Source organism: Molothrus ater, chromosome 2 (genome assembly GCF_012460135.2).
Source record: "Molothrus ater isolate BHLD 08-10-18 breed brown headed cowbird chromosome 2, BPBGC_Mater_1.1, whole genome shotgun sequence".
Classification (NCBI taxonomy): domain Eukaryota; kingdom Metazoa; phylum Chordata; class Aves; order Passeriformes; family Icteridae; genus Molothrus; species Molothrus ater.
In genome coordinates, this window is record NC_050479.2 from 40,152,489 (window position 1) to 40,170,661 (window position 18,173).

Sequence of the window (18,173 nt, forward strand, 5' to 3'; positions counted from 1 at the left end):
AACAATATTGGGGCATTTGAGGTTGCTGTTGGTTATAATTTTGCCTCCAGTGTAAAAGCCCAGTCTGAAAACAGTTGTCACTCAAATATAATAGCATTTCATGCTTTTTGTTTTCTTTTTTTTTTTTTTCAGTAGACCTTAGTTAGCTTCATTTCTAGGTGATCTGAGTACATAAAGATTTGAAAATGGGATCTTTTGGGTTTTTATAAAATGATTGCAAGCAGAATGATGACTGGAAACTGGAATACAGGCTGTTCTCTTTCCTACTTGCACTCGTTGCAGTGCTGTGAATAACTTCAAACGGTCATATGTTAGAGAGCAAAAAGTGTCATTATAACACATTTTTTCAAAATACCAAACTATTTTTGTATAGAATATCTGAAATATGTGTAACTTCCTCTGATAGTGGTTAGACAGTATGTCAAGTGCTACACAGGTCTTTTATTTTCTTATAGAACAATAAGGTCAGACGTTTCGCATTTGAGCTCAAGATGCAAGACAAGAGTAGTTTCCTTTTAGCTGCAGACAGTGAACTTGAAATGGAAGAGTGGATAAACACTCTGAACAAAATCCTTCAGCTTAACTTTGAGGCTGCAATGCAAGAAAAAAGAAATGGCGAGTCCCATGAAGGTAAGCAGGGTTTGCAGCAAGGCTGATGTTATGTGACCATGTCTTCTTACCTGCATTTTGGAAAGAAGGGCTTTCATGTGGCTAAATTTTTTTGTTGTTGTTGTTTTCTTTGGTCATAAAAATTACAGGTCTTTTCACTGTCCACTTCAACTGATGAGCATTTTAACCTTTTGGGCATTAAAACAGTACTGTTCTGTATTGATTCCAGTTGAGTCAAGTCCACAAAATAATTATGAGATTGATTAGGTCTAGAAAAGTAGAACCCACAATGTAGAATCAGGACTGAGGCAGTTTAAGGAAGAAAATAAACTTAGGATGGACTTGTTTTGGAATGTGTAAAATGCTGCTGAAAATGAAATAATCTGTTCTGTGGTCACTGTAGGTAGAAATGGTGGTTACAATATGGGGCTTAAATTTAAATTTAATTCCCTTGACCACAAATATTTCCTGCAAGTATTGAAATAGACTGCTTGGGTGTAGAATCCTTTCTGTTGGAGCCCTTTAAGAATAGGTCAGGCAGGTATCTGTAAGGAATGCAGTGTATGTCACCAGTATCTCAGTGACAAAAGGATAATCTAGATGTCCTCTCGTTCACTTTTCCTCTTGAGGGTGGATGGGGAGGGAAACTGGTGTGAACTCTACTGTATGCATATCCAAAAGAACCTGGAGGATATTATAGAAGGTTGTTTTTTTATAGATAGTTCAAAGTACCAAAAGGGATCATTAGAGTTTAAAATGAGATATCACAGTCTTCAAAGACTGTCAGAATTTAGTGTGATGTTTGCAACAAAAACAGATCTGAAAAGGAGAAGCATCTAGCTCTGGGAAAGACATTTTAGTCTGTGGTCCTTAGTTGACCTTAGCACTGCAAGATGTTTATAGCTAACTGAATGGCTGCTTTGTAAATCCAGTAACTGTTGCTGAGTAGAGCTGGGAACCTAATGAACAGAGGGAACTTGTTTTGAAATCAAGTTACAATGCATTGTGGAAAGAGTAATGCAAGTTTGTGCACTGAGCATCTGTTTGCCTCATGCAGATATTAAAATTAAAGATGTCTTCTGGTAAGATTAGAAATAACTGCTACTTTAATGATTTTTGTAACTAGTTACATCTTTCAAGAATCATTGCATCAAAATGATGCAGTTGTCCACAACCTATTTATATTAATGGTTGTCATTTTTGAGGGGGTAGGAGATTAAAAAAGATTAGATTCTTTTGCTATGGAGTTTTGTCAGCACATTTGAATTTTTATATTTATTTTAAACTGAGTTTTATAATTTCAGATGATGAACAAAGCAAACTGGAAAGCTCATCAAGTAGTTTTGATAACTACTATCCTGAAATTGCCAAGGTAATATATTTTGTAAATGTCAACTTGGGATATAAAGTATTAAACCTAAGTTAACCACATGAACTTTCAGTAAAGGTAAGGCTTTGGCTTGTAGCTTGTGGTGCTTGGAAAGCTTAGGAGCTCTTTTATGAGGTGTGGTTTTTGAGCTTCATTATTTTCTGCTTTGGAAGGAAATGAGATATTGTCTTGAAGTTTCCTATATAAATCTTAATATGCTGTTTAAATTCAGCATGTCTTATTTTATTAATTCGTTATATTTTGTATTGGTTTATTGCATTCAGGTAAGTGTTAACGTGTTTCTATAGAAATCTAGTTATACTAAAGTCAAATTTTATTTTTAGACTTAAAAATCCAGGGCAGCTGAATAGCAGTGATGAAGTGAATGTATTTTAAGATGTTTGTGTTTATAATGAACTGGCAGGTTAATGGATGTTTCCTGTGTTGCCATGGTTCTTGCTTTCCAATTTTTTTCTTAGTGAAGTGTGATATAAACAACCATGAAATAAAATGGAACCAAATAGAAAATAACAGTAACTCTTCCTCAGCCCATTTGCAGACTTTCAGTTAAATCAATGAATTCTGTGTTGCAGTTGGTTTTGTGAATTTTGTAAAGGAGAAATTTTTGTTAAGTCACCCAAGAACTTAAACCGGTGACCTTTTTTATTGAAGCTGCAGAATCCAAACTCCTTCCTGTGACTTTCTTACTCTTTCTTCTATGTGGTACAGCCTGGAGTATTGAAACTTTTCTGCTTGACCATTCTCTGGAATGCTCTCCCTTATTTTCCTGAGGATCTGTCTGACCTAGTAACTCCTCCTGAAAGTAGTGCAGCTTATGAGCTGAGAATAAGCAAACCAAATTCTATTTACTACAGTAGCTAAAACATATCAAAGGATCCAGTCAGAATACATTAACAAGCTTTTAGCACCCAAATTGGTTGGCTGACTTAATTCTTTCTGTTACTGCTTTGTAATCAATTCAGCACATGTACACAAAAAGCTGTTATGTGATAATCTAGCTCCAGCTATGGCTGTAATTGGAAGTTAATTTGGATTGTGGAGCATATAATCAAAGCTTCCTAGGAATGGCTGTAAGCATCAAATAGCATATTTACATGAGACCATGAAAATTTGTTTCAGAAATAAATACAAAATTAGATGCTCTTATTCTGTGGAAGATTTTTCTTTCTTCCCAGTCAGTTATTATAATGCTTATGGTCCATATTCCTTACAGAGGGGACTTTACTTGAGGGCTGCATATAGTTTTTGTACTCCAGCTGCCACTTCATGTTTCCATAACTTTTGGATCAGAAGCATGCAGCTCTTAAAGCTCGTTATTTGCTAGAATATTATTTTTGCTCAGTTCTTCAAGCGCTGGCATGTTTTATTATTATTATTTATTCCATTGTTATAACCATTTACATTTCTGTTTCCTTCAAAATATTTTTTTTAATTTCCCCTTCCAATTCACCTTTCCTAAACATTGCCTTTCAAAATAATTTCCTCTAATGTATTTTCGTAGCCCTTTTTTTCCTGAGGAAAATTACAGGGAAAACTCTGCCCATTTTCATTACTCTTTGTGTCTTAACTTGATTGCTTTAGATAAATGGTGTTTGTTTGGAGGATTTTTCTGTCCTCTATTCTTTCTTGCCTTGTCTTTTCAGCTGTTGTTTGGATTTGGTTCTTTTTTCCCCAGTGGAAGCCTTGCAGGGCATTGGGCTTTCTTTGAGAAGAGTTATAGTTGCTCTATTATTGTTGTTAGTTCTAGGAGGAAAATTTCACAATAGCTGACCTCATATCCTTATGAGGAGAGAGAAATTCCTTCAGGGGTGATTGTAGAGCACCTGACAGTGGGGGAAAAAACAGATTTCCTAGGAAAGGTTTAACCCTTGTGAGTACATATATCTCCAAGCCTTCCTTTTTCTATCAATAGCTGTTAGTTCATAACATAAACTAAATAAGATGGTACTTTGCACTTTAGTGCTTAGATGCACACACATCTGTCTCAATCTGTCTTTCCTACCTATTTCATGTTCCATTAATCTGTATTTTAACTACCAGGAGTGAATGAAGGGGTTTTGTAGTAGATTTTTTTTTGTGGTTGGTTGGGGTTGTTTGTTTTTGTTGCATTTATTAATCTTAAAATAAATTAGGCCTCTGAAGTAGCTGTGACTGTCATGATCAGTGTGCCCAAGCACCTCCTTAACCATTACTGGTCCCAGAATACCTTGAGGTGGGAAAATATTGTCTCAGTTTTACAGATGAGGCAATAAAATCACAGAGCCACTGATGTGCTGTAGACAGGGTTCATGGTAACAGGTTCCAGGTTCATGCATTTTCAGTTCTTGAGTTCTGACAGCTGCCCCTGTTCTGTCAGTCAAACATGCATATAATCATCTGGTCTTCCTGCACAAAACACTAAAGAATCTAAAACTATTCAAAATGCTTTAGCTGAAGCAATTTCTGTCTGGCTCCTATGGCTGGGCAATCTTCCTCCTCAGTTCTTGCCACTAAATTTTACCTTTGCAAAATATGCACACAACTTTCTTGCCACCCTTAAATTTTTTCACATTTCCTGTATTTTCCAATTATACCAGTTGTTCAACAAGCTAATTCTGACAGTACTGTGCTGGTATTGAGTATCTGGGTCGTCTCTTTCACAGCAACTCTCCTCTTTTCTTCTTTTTGTGTTAAAGTTAGAAAAGTAAAGTAAATGAAAACCATTGGAACATTTATATTCAAAATAGAACCTCAGAATTTTCTCTTCTGTTATACATCCTCTAAACCAAATTATTTTTTAAAATTCCTGTTATCAACCTAAAAATATGGTTATGAGCTCTTAGAGATTGTTCTTTTGTTTTCTTTTTTTTTCTTTCTCTTGAGACATAGTAGAAGTTGCTTCAGTCTCCAGCAAAGCAGATGTAGACAGTAGATCACTTCCTGCTGATGGTCAGTGATGAGCATTTTGGGTTGTAATTTCTTTTAACCCATACAGGCTGATCCAAAAAGAACACCTGCCTGTAATGTAATATTTTGTATCCTCATTTAGCCAGCTGCTACTTTAAGAATGGCATTTCTCCTGCATGGGTAATTTTAGCACATGTTCATTTGTCCTATCCTGTGACTTTAAAAATCATAGAATGCTCTTTAAATAATTCCTTTTTCAAACAAAGGTAACCTATGTACACAGTCTTCACATTCTATTTTGTTCCATTTCACTTTTGTTTTACTGTTAAAAGATAGTATCTATAGTATAGTATTTATAGTATCTATAAATCCCAGTGAACTCTGCAAGGTAACTTTTAAATGTGAGGGGTTTATCTTTTGGAAGTTTTTGGGTCTTCTCCAGCTGCCCACAGGAAAACCACTTCTTTGGCTGTAGAGCCCAAGAAAAGTTAAAAAAAAGCAACCAACAAAAAGAAAAAAAGAAAGAAAACTATGATGGTGTTTCTTAATTTAGGTGATCTGTTGTTTCCTCAGCAATCTTATGGTCTCAGGATAACTCTGACCTTTAACCTGTAGTCATAGTATGTGTTTTTATTTAAATAAAATAGGATTATGGAGGTTATTGTTTGAGGAGGCAGATATATAAATTACACTGAAGTGTACTTCTCATGAGCATGGAAGGTTATATGTTGCTGATGTAAGGTTTTGTACTTCTAGGGCTGGAAAAAAGCATTAGGAGAAGAGACTCTCACTTTGTGCTTAGTCATGTTTGATCAATGTAGGTACAAAGCTCAGCAAGGGAGAAATGAATGCATGAATCAAAAATGTGTGGAGCCTTGAACATCACAGAAAAAAGCATGAAATTAAAGCTCACTTTAATAGTGTGATATCAAGACCTTTTTTCTTATTTTGAACAGAGTACCAGAGAAGCAGAAATCAAGCTGAAAACTGAAAGCAGAGTTAAACTTTTTGCCTTGGATCCAGATGCACAGGTTAGACTTCTTACAAGGAAGCAAGGGTATTTTATGTTGATCCTTTTGAGATGAAAGCAAACTTAACTTAATATTTATTTTCTTTTTTTATAGAAACTTGACTTTTCTAGTATTGAACCAGAAGTGAAGCCATTTGAAGAAAAATTTGGAAAAAAAATTCTTGTAAGGTGTAATGATTTATCTTTTAATTTGCAAAGCTGCGTTGCAGAAAATGAAGAAGGACCAACAACAAATGTAAATAATTAATCTAATTACTTTCTGTTAATTTGGAAATAAATGTCCCGATATTTAGTTGGCGCTATCCTTAATGGCAGCGATTCCTTGTTGTGATTGAGAAATGTATATTATGGGGATTTTTGCTCTTTTAAATCACAATGAAGGCCTAAATCTACATAAAGTAACTTTGCTGCTAATATTTTTGTTGGGTGGTGGAGAGACAATCTTTTCTTTCAATGTCTTTTACATGTTGTCAGTAATACCTAGGGTGATGGCCATATGTGTTCATGAAAATATTACTTATCTTTTTTTCATACACATTTTCACAGTGATCTAGATGCCAGCACTGTCACTTGATTCTTTCTCTTTTTCTTTTTTTTTTAATGTCTAGGTAGAGCCTTTCTTTGTCACACTGTCACTTTTTGATATTAAAAACAACAGGAAGATTTCAGCAGATTTCCATGTTGATTTGAACCACGCCTCAGTAAGGCACATGCTGTCCAGTGCATCTCAACAAATGATGAATGGCAGTGGTGACAGCTTACACAGAATTCAGGACATTCATGAAACTGTCTTGCAATATCCAAAGCAGGTAAGAGCTAGGAACCTGAACTAGTAGGATTTTGGATGCAAGTTTCCTGCACGATTTCATTTGCTTTCTATTATGTGATGTAAAATTTGCAGTTTCCTTCTTTATTTCTCTCTTGTTTTATCTCTAGGGAATATTCTCAGTCACATGTCCTCATACTGACATTTTCCTTGTGGCTAGAATAGAAAAGGTGCTACAGGGAAGTATTGCACATTGTGCTGAGCCATACATGAAAAGTTCAGATTCATCAAAGGTATGTTATTTTCTTCTGTGGAGTGAAAAAAATGCTGAGGCAAACCAGATTGATTTCAAATTAATAGCTATAAATCAAAATCTTAGTTGTTTTATAGTAAATTCACGTAAGTGGATAATTTGATTTAGTAAGTTGTAGTTATTTCAAGTAACTATTATTACATTCTAGATAAAGGAACATTTTATTGGAAACATTCATTTCACTTTTTATAATTATGACAATGTAATTTTTAGAATGCCTTTAAGTAAACTTTTTTGACAAAAGAATATTTGACTTCAGTGTGAAAGTTGAGTTGAAAATTACTGAACAGTGAAATGTTAAATATAGATCATAACTGTATGTCTCTCTTAGTTAATGCATCTTACTTAGTGTAAGACAGTTGATGTTTTGTTTGTCTTACTTTTTGGTGACAACAGTTTACTGTAACTTTATCTGCACTCCTGCTGTTTTTTTTCTCCAGAACCATTGAGATCATTAAGCTTCTGGTATTACATATAAAATTCTTTGCAGATTTGATAGAACCTCTAGAATCACTTCTGGAAATTATCCATTGAAATATCTTAAGTTTCCAGGAATCTAGGATGCCATAACATTTTGATGTTCTCTGAAACAAAGCTACAAATGTTTTGTTAGTTGCTACTTCTTGTTTGTCAGTGAAGGAGCAGAGGTTCAATGTTTTTGATTTACAGTTATCCTTAAATAGCCAGACCAGCAAACAAGAGAAAAGTGTTTTTGTAAGCAGTGTCAGCTACTGTTGACATTCTGCCTGTTTTCAGCTAAGAAGAAACAGTTAACTTTCAGTCTCTGCAGGGCAACAGTGTTCTTTCCTACAAATTTGATGCTGGCTGAGCTGCATGTAAAAAACCATGTATTTTTCACTTGGTCTTAATATAGATCAACCTACTGATTTGTTTTTCCAGGAATGTGTGAGGGTTTTTTTTCCCCCAGCTATTGTTGGAAAACAGCAGCTTTGTATTTTAGGAGTCTGGTTTTGATGTTGACTGTTTCTGAGTTAAAATAAAACCTGAACTGAGTGTAGGTGATTTTGGTGTCCTTGCGCCTGAGCCATGTGGGGAGGTTAAAAAAGCCCAGGTGTTCCCATAATTGATGCTGAGTTCTGGACTTGTAGTTGCCCTGTATGATGGGATTGGACAATGAGAATGCTCATGGTTATATTAACTTATGCTTTCTAGCATTCAATCACTTACAATTTTATATAAATGAATGCTTAGTTTGAATTTTTCTTCTGTTCTTGTTCTTAGGGACTACACTATTAATCTGAAACAAATTAGAACAGTACCAGCTACATAGGCCTCCATGCGGGTCAATGTAGGGAGAGAGTTCCACTTCCCTGCAAAATTACTAGTCTGGACAAGAAAAAGGGAAAATGGAAGCAGCAAATTCTACAGCCAAAAAAAAAAAAAATCACATTTTCTCCCCTTTAATGTTGAATACAGTGATTTAATGATCATTGCTTACTAAGGTTTTATGCTTCCGAGTGCTATTTCCCCTTTTTTTACAGGAAAGGGTAATGAAGAGTTCTCTCAAATACACTAATAGAATCAACTCTTTATAATATCAACAGCACAGATCAGGGATAATATTCAGGAAGTTTTAGTCTGTCCTTGGTTTTGCTCTGTATGAACAGATGGGAAAAGCTGATTTCTAGAAAAGAGAAGCCCAAGTGGTTCAGCTCAGTGTTGAACATCTCAAACCAGTGGGTTTCTAGTTTCTGATGGTTGTATTTGTTGGTTCTGTATAATGGAGTTTTTTGTTCATTTAAAAGTTAACAAAATCAAGAATTTGAACTTTTAATGAGAACAATGTTGCAGTGTCCATACACAGGGTTGTCCATGTGATCTTCATGCAACTCTTCCCCACAGTCTGTGTGGAAGAGACTTTGTAGTGGAAGATTTTGTAGTACAAGTCTTGCAGGATATTGTACCACTTATTCTGCAGGAATGTGTTCTGTTACATAGGATGAGTGCTGGATATAGGTGGGGGAGCAAGCGAGAGGGGAAATGTTGGGTTTTTTTTGTTTTTTATTGGAGTTGGAGCTTTATTTTTAAAAACAGTTTAATTTTGCTCTAGCTTTCAGTCTGTATTCTGTGTATAATAATGTTTCTCATGCTTAATTATTTCTTATCAGAAATGTAGATGGGTCTGTTTTCACCCATGACGTGCTGTGAAATCAGCAGGCTGTGCTTAACCTGAAATGAATAGTTAAGAGGCATTATCAATTGTCTTTTCCTTCACATACTTTGCATTAATCTATAGTCTTCTAAAGAAGATTTTCTAATTCATATTTGTGTCAATATGTGTGTTTTTTTCTTGAGTACTAATGGTTCAGAAAAATGTAACTTTTCAAATACGGCTATTTCTTTTGTCCCTTGTAGGTTGCACAGAAAGTTTTGAAGAATGCTAAGCAGGCATGCCAGAGATTAGGTCAATATAGAATGCCTTTTGCCTGGGCAGCTAGGTGAGGACAAATCTTGTCAATCTGTATTTTTTCCTAACTTTTCTCTAACATCTTTTTGCATCTCCCTTCTTGTAAAACTGAATGTGCTATTTAAATGATTTCCTCCTTTGCTGTCAATTAACCCAAGATTTCCAACAACCTTGCACTTCAGCTCTGTAGTAGGAAAGGAGTTATAATCATACATGATTATTCAAACTGTAGATATTGCCAGCTATTTTCTGTTGTCAATATTTTTTACATTATTAAGGATGAAATGGCTCACAGTTATTTGTTAGATTGAGCTATTTATATGTTAAACTCACCTACAATGAGTAAAATATTAAATGCTTAATGAATTTTAATGAAGGATGGTACAGGATATTCTGATCGGTAATAAAAAAAATTCCTGAAATGAATTTCAACTCTTTCATAAACTCAGCTAAAAGCAGGATTTTTACTTTCAGGACATTATTTAAAGATGCCTCAGGAACCCTGGACAAAAATGCAAGATTTTCTGCTCTCTTCAGACAAGACAGTAATAAACTCTCAAATGAAGACATGTTGAAATTGTTAGCAGATTTCAGGAAGTAAGTCTGATTTTGCCACTTGAAAAAACAGAAACAAACCAACCTAAAACCCCTCACTCCTAGCCCACACAATATTGTGTTATGGTCTTGAACTAGAGCATCTAATATTTTGATCTATGTATTTATACGTGTCTTTCACATCAAATATAGAATCTGTATAAATATAATTAAGGCCTTCAAACAAGCTACAGATCTGTCTTTTAGATGGTTTGGGGGCTATAAGCAGGACTGAAGTATAATCCCACATGTAACATGCTGTCATATCCTGAAGTATCTCTGTGCTGGGAGTTACGTTTGCACAATATGCTCATCTGTTTCTCAAAGGAAAACAAGTATGAGCAGAAATCATCTGTTCCCTGACCTTGGACAGGGGATGCTGGCTCTCAGGGAAAGGGATTCAAGCAAGACTCCAGTCCACCCTCCTTGGGAATGTGTGTGTCTCAGGATACCTAAATAACAGAACATTTTTACCAAGTATACTTAGAAATTTTATTGATTTGTGTGCAAGGTTTATAAATATTAACTTGAACAATCACTAAGCACAAAATGGGCTACAGTTTCTTTCTACTTGTTTAGCAAATCTGATAAGGACATGAGGTTTGCAATAGATATTTTAGCTCACTTTTAGCAAGTGGCTAAAAGTTTTGTTGAACTTCATGTAGCAGTGGCGTATACTGGTACTCTGTTGGAACTTTAGTTGTTGAGAATTTTAGATTTTTTGTGTTGTTAAGTACTGATTTTTAAGAGACTTATATTTAACTTGAGATTGTAGAGAAAATTTTTTAAATTAAATAGTAGAACTGAGATTATAAGTATGTAGTTTAATTAAAAGTGTGTGATATTACAACAGACAATAATAGTACTCCTTACCATACTGGTAATACTGGAGTTGAAACAGAGAGTAAATTAGCCTGCCACACTACTCTGTGAATTAAGGGAGTGCTTTTGGTTACTTCAGCATCCTGTTTGTGGAACCATGTACAGTATTTCACAGGAAATACAGGAGGAAAGGACTTCTAATGTCTAAGGCATATCTATTGGAACTGGAATACCAACTCTAACCAGAAGTTTGCTTCACAGCATGGGATTGCTTTTTGGGAAAACTTTGCATCGACTTGCCAAGCAATAATTTTTAAAAAATCATGCTGCTAACTGTCTTCACTAATAAAGGGTTCTGCATGGTTTTGGCATGGAAAATACTTGTACTTCATGTTTCTGAAGTAGCTACACCATAACATCTATACTTGGGTTTTGCAAGGTGAATTTGTTAGTCTGGAAAAAGGAGGAGATAGAAACTTGCTGATTTCTCTTCCCCCAGGTTTATCCTACTACCATGAACACTTATCACTGGCCACTGAGATTTAAAACTTCCTTACAGATTCCCTCTTGGCTACAAATGATAGTTGCCACGAGTTACTACATGGCAAAACTTGAATTTGAAAGGGTGTTTCATTTAAATTTAAAGAAAGAAAAAATCATGCTTTTCTGTGACCTTTGACACACTTGCGTCTTTTTTTTTTTCTTTTCCTGAGAGTTTAAAGGAAAAGAAAACTGTGCATCTAGGCAAAAAGGAAGACCAGATCAGTCATGCACCCTCAAACTACCTTTCCTCTCATATTCCTATTTCAGGATATTACTTTTGCCTCTGTTTCCTATTATCTTTTTTTACTGGCATCTGATTTGCATTTAGCCTGACTTTGAGAGGTTGTTTTTTTTCCCCTTCCTACAGACCTGAAAAGATGGCCAAACTTCCTGTTATTTTAGGAAATCTGGATGTTACAATTGACAATGTGTCACCAGATTTTCCAAGTAAGTATTAACAAACACTGTTAAATGGACATTCAGGCTTTTTCCTCTTCAGTTCTTTATTTGTTTTTTTCAATGTATTTTCAGATTACGTTAACTCATCATACATTCCCATGAAACAGTTTGAAAACAGCACCAAGACACTCACAGCATTTGAAATAGAGGAGTTTGTTCCTTGTATACCAAAATGCACTCAGCCTTTTACCATCTACAACAATCATCTTTATGTTTATCCAAAGCACTTAAAATATGACAGTCAAAAGTCTTTTGCAAAGGTGAGTAGAGGAAACCTGTACCACTTTCTTTCTCAGTTTAGTTAAGATTGTTTGCATATTAAGTTCTGTGATGATCCCTATGATTAATTGCTTGGGTTTATGTTTTTAACTACTGCTTTAGGCTAGAAATATTGCAGTGTGTGTTGAGTTCAAGGATTCTGATGAAGAGGATTCTTTGCCTTTGAAGGTCAGTCTTTTCATTTTTGTGGCTGATAGAAGTAAATAGTGAGCAGTTAGCTAACTAACAGTAGTATTGGATTAATTGATCTGGTTTGGGGTGGTGGCTTGAGAGTAACTTCTGGATTGCTTGTTCCTGATAGAAGAGATTCTAAAGAGTCCTCAGAGCATTTCATGTTTTTAATATTTTTTTACTAAAATTCTAAGAATAAACTTGTTGCAAACAAGGGTAGCTTATACCTGCTCCCCAGTAAGGGAAAACATTAAAGATTTATTTCAACTGCAGAGCCAAGCTCCATTTTTTGAGCTATCACAGTGTATAAAAGGTGCCTGGAAGACCAGAAGTAGAGAAATGTAGAGACATCCTGAAGTGAGATCACAGTGTCAGCTCTACTGCACAGCAGGCAGACTAAGCATCCTGTAAAGAAACAAAGTTAAACACAAGTTAAAATATTTCAGATTCTGGGTGAGACATCCTAAGCTGAGAGTAAAAAAGGATCACAGTGTCTTATTGTTCTTTTTTTCCTTTTCTGTGTTCTTAGTGTATCTATGGTAGGCCTGGTGGACCAGTATTTACTAGAAGTGCATTTGCTGCTGTTCTGCATCACCATCAAAATCCAGAGTTCTATGATGAGGTAAGCTGCCTTTCTGAGGAAACTTTACCAGGTCAGCTACTATGTAAGTTTCAAAATACAAGAAAATATTAGAAGATTGCAAAGTTCTCAGTTAAATCAGGTCCCCTTTCTAAGGACTCTTTATGGTTTTGTATGTTTGATTTGTGGTCTAGCTTCAAATACCATAAAATCAGGAATTATTCTTTTAATGTAGAGCCAGTAACACATGTCAGTGCTCTGGCTGAAAACTTCTACAGAGATTTCTTTGCCTTTCAGATTAAAATAGAGCTCCCCACTCAGTTACATGAAAAGCACCATTTGTTGTTCACTTTCTACCATGTCAGCTGTGATAATTCAAGCAAAGGGAGTACAAAGAAGAAAGATGTTGTTGAAACACAAGGTTTGTACACTAATGCCATACTTTAAGTAAGGGAAATTTTTTGAGTATGCTTATCTGGTAACCCATAATTTTTGTGATCTATATAATGCTTTCTAATTACATAGGACTGACTGAAAATTTTAATAAAATGTTTCTTCTAATTTAAATGTTTTAAATTTTGGTTTAGAGTGTCCATTGAATGTGCAGTGGTTTTTTTTTTAAATCAGTGACAATTACTTTGTGCTTTCAATGTTTTGTAGTTGTTTGAGTTCAAACCATTTGGCCTTTACAGTAACATTTTCTATTTTATGAATTACATGCCAGAATTATTTGGTAAGACTTTTGTTGTAAGGGTGTATGTGAAGTTTCATAATATTTAAAATTACTTGCCTTTCATGTTCTGTAGTTGGGTATTCTTGGCTTCCTTTGATAAAAGATGGAAGAGTGGTCACCAATGAGCAGCAAATCCCAGTGTCAGCAAATCTTCCCTCAGGCTACCTTAGTTATCAAGAAGTGGGTGTTGGAAAGGTATGTTGTAGAAAATGGCTCTAATCTTAAAAAAGAACCCAAACATTGTGGAGAGAAAGATTGGTTGTAATTCCCCAGTCTGCTGATAAGATTTAAGTAATTTTCCAATAGAATTTATTTTATTTTATAGTTGAAATGGAATGCTTAGCAAAAGTCAAAGTTAGTCCAACTTAAAAGATACAGAAAAACCCAAAGAGAAATGGGAGACAGAAAAAAATGTATTAGGACAGATTGAGTCAAATTCTTGTAAAAGTCAGAAAGTTGTTACCTACTTACTTCTGTTGTTATTTAGCTGATACAATTAAGACATGCATATGTTTAATTTTCTGTAGTAATAATTAACTAGAAATTACAGTAATTTTTAAACATTTAAAATTATTTTGAGTTTATGAAGGTATGCAAATAATCTGAAGTCCTTTACTAAATTTTTTTTAGCATTTCATGCTGTCTCCTTTCAGTAAGTCCTTTATTCCTGAACAAGTCTTATTCTCACATCTTGATTTTTGTGATCTCTATACTTCACAAGTAAAATTTATGGTTGTATTTTTCAAAGCAGAAAGCTTGCATAATTGTAGTCATAAAAATCATACCAAGGAGGATACAAAATGAAAATGTGATAGGGAATTTGACAAAGTTTGAATGCGGAGACAAAATTGACTAATTTTGGAGGAAGAGACCTAAAATCAACAGCAAAAGGTGCTGCTCTCCTCCTGTTTTACCAGCTGGTCTTTTTTAAACTCTGCTGTAAGCTTTCCAACCATTGTCTCCTTCACATCTTTCATCCTCTCACGTTGTAGGTGTATTCTTTATGCCTCTGCTGTTTGTCTCTGCTCATGCCCATGGGTAGAATATTAGGACCAATATGACTAGTGGTAGATTAAGCAATAAAATCTCTCCCTAACTGGATATCAGGGTCAGCATTCTCAGTTCTTTGGAAATGGGATGAGAAGGAAGGGCTGACAGTGTCACTACCTGTCAGTGACATATGTTAAGTTTTAAACCTTGTGAATATCTGTGGAAATCCTTGTGTTATTTTTCTGAGAAAACTAGTAAATATTTCTCTCTAGTCAGAAGTTTCTTTGCAGAGTTGTAGGGAAAACAGAAAATCTGTGACTTGCAGAAATCAATTTTGTTAGCCACCAAGGAAAATACTGTGGGACTTGTAAAGTACATTTTAATCTTCATAAATGCTTTTGGAAATATTGCCTGCATAATTTTGCTTTATTTATGACTTTATTCATTGCACACTGCATTTCTTCAACCTGTTTTTTTCTTTTGGAAAGAAGTGTTGTTAATGGTACTGTTACTTGTTTTATTTTAATATACTACTACATTATTTTACTTTTCCCCCTCATGTATGTGTGCAGCATTCTGGTCCTGAAATTAAATGGGTAGATGGAGGCAAACAACTGCTGAAAATATCCACTCATCTGGTGTCAACTGTGTATACACAGGTGAGTTATAAAGCAAATTTAATTAGAGAATTTTTAGAAATTATATCTGTTCATAGTATGTATATACAATATATGGGAAGCTTCTTAAACTCAGTGCGCTCATCTCTTTTTTGTCTCTTGGGCTTTTCTCATGGTCTGTTTCTTTTACATCAGATATGAAACACAGATCTTAAATTGAAGTTATTCAAACCACAAACCTTTTGTCTCCTGTCATCCATTCCAGTCTGAATTTTCCAGTTAGATGAGAGGTCATAGTTGTCTAAAAGCTGTTTCCTGGCATGTCTGCAAAGCAATGAGTCTTGTTAGAGCTTTTCATAGAAAACATATTATGATTGGTTGGGATAATGAAGTATGCTATTTTCTGTCAGTAGGAAGCAAATATAGGTAGCATTTTGTATAATGGGTATTCAAAAAACACTTAAAATTTTATTTTAAAAAATAAGACTTGATAAGTCTACAGAATAGTGCACTTCAGCTATTATTTTTGAAAATTGAATCTATGGACAAAGATATGTATTTATACATATAAATAATTTTAATGAATTATAGATTGTAATGTTGGATATTGTTTAACTTGTTGTTCTTTTTGTCTTTGACAGGACCAGCACCTGCATAATTTTTTTCAGTACTGTCAGAAAACAGAGTCTGGAGCTCGTGCACTAGGAACTGATCTTGTGAAATACCTTAAGGTATAAAATGGCAGTGGATAACAGATTGTGTAATTCATTTATGTTTTTGCAAAGCCTTGGAGCTTCAGACATTTTATAGGTCTCATTTTTCAGTGTGAGGATTAGTACTGTGACTATGACTCGTATTAATGGAATATGCTGTGAAAAAAACCCACAAAGATACTTTCTGCCTTAAATAAATTTACAATTGCAATGTAAGAGGAAACCAAAAAGAAATAATGAGACAGTATTGGTCAGAGTGGCAATTTCAAAACCCTAATGGCTTACTTTGTCAAAATAATCAAATTGAACTGTGTATGGAAATTGTGAGGAATCACAACTCTTGATATTTCTAAAATTTTGCTTAGAAGGTCGTCATTGTTGGGTCTTCAGTTCTCTTTTGGGATTAGATCAATAATGGTTTGCACTTCAATTTTTTCTGACACAGATCACATAGGATGAAAGACCATTTTGTCTCCTGAATAGTGTGGATGTGCAGGCAAACAGTCAGAGACAAGACAGCTGCCTAACACCCAACACTAAATGGAAACATTTGACATTTGTTATCTGTGTGCACGTTCAGCAAATACATTCTTTTTTTTCAAATTCTCTTTCATTCCGGGGAATTTTCTGGCATAATACTTTGTAGGATGAACTTCATGCACTGCCTTTTCTGTTAGGGTGGTTATGTCTGTAGGATGTTTTGCATGGTGTGCAAAATGTGTTGCATCACATCTTTTTGTGATGGAATGCAAAGGCATATCAGGAAGAAATTGTCATTAATAATCCACTGTCTGCAATTTCCATTAAGTAGTTAGCGATTTTAGTTCATCCTCAGTTTTAACATGGTTGCTAGTTTATTGTTTAGCAGTAACTAGTGTAATTAGTATTGCACTTAGCTCAGGCAAGAAATCTGCATGTTTTTGTAGAGCTTGTGTTTGCTAAATGTCTGCATTGGTGGATGAAATACTAAAATGTACCAATATCAGTCTCAGTGTGCTGTTGGGCACATGGGCAGACTTTTCACTGAATCATTACCTGCATTTCAATGGAAAAGTACAAATCAGTACTTCTAAAATGCTGTTAATAACACCAAATTTATATCCCTAATTTATTTTCCTGTAGAAAACATTTACTAAATATTTACATTGGAAAATATCCTTCATTACTTTCTATGCCATATTTTTGGTAACAAGCACCAAATGGTGCAAGCAGCTTGTATTTTTGGAAAAAGACTTGCAATAATTTTTTTTGTTTCAGAATTTGTGATTTAAATGCTGTTGATTCACAGGAGTGACAGTATTGCCACTCTCTTTTAGAGCCTTCATGCTATGGAAGGCCATGTGATGATAGCTTTCCTGCCAACTGTTCTAAACCAGTTGTTCAGAGTTCTCACCAGAGCAACTCAAGAGGAAGTTGCAGTCAACGTGACAAGGTAAAGAATTTTAAGTGGTTCATAGAGTCTACATGATGACTGGGTTATCACATAAATCTGTAATTGAGTGGCATTTTTACTGTTGCAATCAGAGCTTTCTTTATAGGTTTACTTGTTTTCTGACTTCTGTTTAGGGTTATTATCCATATTGTTGCTCAGTGTCATGAAGAAGGTTTGGATAGCTACCTGAGATCTTATGTGAAGGTAGGTAAAAGTAAATTGAATAATTCCTTTTTTATTTCCCTAATAAAGAATGTATTTAAATTCAGTTGCATCTATTTCATTTCAATTCTTTTGTATTATGCCATAATTTTGTATTTAATTCTGTTTTTCCTCCCCAAGTATGCATATAAAGCAGAACCCTATGTTGCTTCTGAATATAAGACAGTACATGAAGAGCTGACAAAGTCAATGACAACAATTTTAAAGCCATCTGCTGACTTTCTTACAAGCAACAAACTGCTTAAGGTATGTGTTGAACTGTACTTTTTACTGTATGTTCTTACCTAGTCATAACTGAAGAACAGGAACTAAGTGTACTGAAATAGTTGTTGAACAGATGTGGCAATCTTACTGAATTTTTCTTTCCTCTGCAGTATTCATGGTTTTTCTTTGAAGTTCTGATAAAGTCAATGGCTCAACATTTGATAGAAAACTCTAAAGTGAAGGTATGTCAACTTTTGCAAAAAAATATTCTAAGGAAGATCTGTATGGTCTCTTCTTTCTCCAATCACATGTTTTTTATTGCATATTAGAAAGAAGGGGAGAGAAAGAGGCAGCAGGAGAGATCAGTTTCAATATTAGACAGAAAAAACTAG

General features: G+C 34.7%; 1 protein-coding gene across 19 annotated transcripts in view; it reads left to right on the forward strand.

Annotated features, from left to right (window-relative positions):
• Positions 1–18,173, forward strand: part of DOCK9 (dedicator of cytokinesis 9) — a 113,935-nt gene that overhangs the window by 56,052 nt on the left and 39,710 nt on the right. For all 19 annotated transcript variants that reach the window (XR_008508255.1, XM_054514125.1, XM_036393508.2 and 16 more), the window contains exons 8-27: positions 456–630; positions 1,914–1,981; positions 5,842–5,916; positions 6,010–6,150; positions 6,524–6,724; positions 6,852–6,974; positions 9,371–9,453; positions 9,897–10,019; positions 11,749–11,828; positions 11,913–12,100; positions 12,222–12,287; positions 12,820–12,912; positions 13,168–13,291; positions 13,677–13,798; positions 15,166–15,252; positions 15,852–15,941; positions 17,240–17,355; positions 17,490–17,559; positions 17,698–17,823; positions 17,952–18,023. Coding sequence is in view for 18 of the 19 variants with exons in the window: in XM_054514125.1 (XP_054370100.1) it covers positions 456–630; positions 1,914–1,981; positions 5,842–5,916; positions 6,010–6,150; positions 6,524–6,724; positions 6,852–6,974; positions 9,371–9,453; positions 9,897–10,019; positions 11,749–11,828; positions 11,913–12,100; positions 12,222–12,287; positions 12,820–12,912; positions 13,168–13,291; positions 13,677–13,798; positions 15,166–15,252; positions 15,852–15,941; positions 17,240–17,355; positions 17,490–17,559; positions 17,698–17,823; positions 17,952–18,023 (2,223 nt within the window). In the remaining variant the exon portion in view is untranslated. The remainder of the gene's footprint in view (positions 1–455; positions 631–1,913; positions 1,982–5,841; positions 5,917–6,009; positions 6,151–6,523; positions 6,725–6,851; positions 6,975–9,370; positions 9,454–9,896; positions 10,020–11,748; positions 11,829–11,912; positions 12,101–12,221; positions 12,288–12,819; positions 12,913–13,167; positions 13,292–13,676; positions 13,799–15,165; positions 15,253–15,851; positions 15,942–17,239; positions 17,356–17,489; positions 17,560–17,697; positions 17,824–17,951; positions 18,024–18,173) is intronic.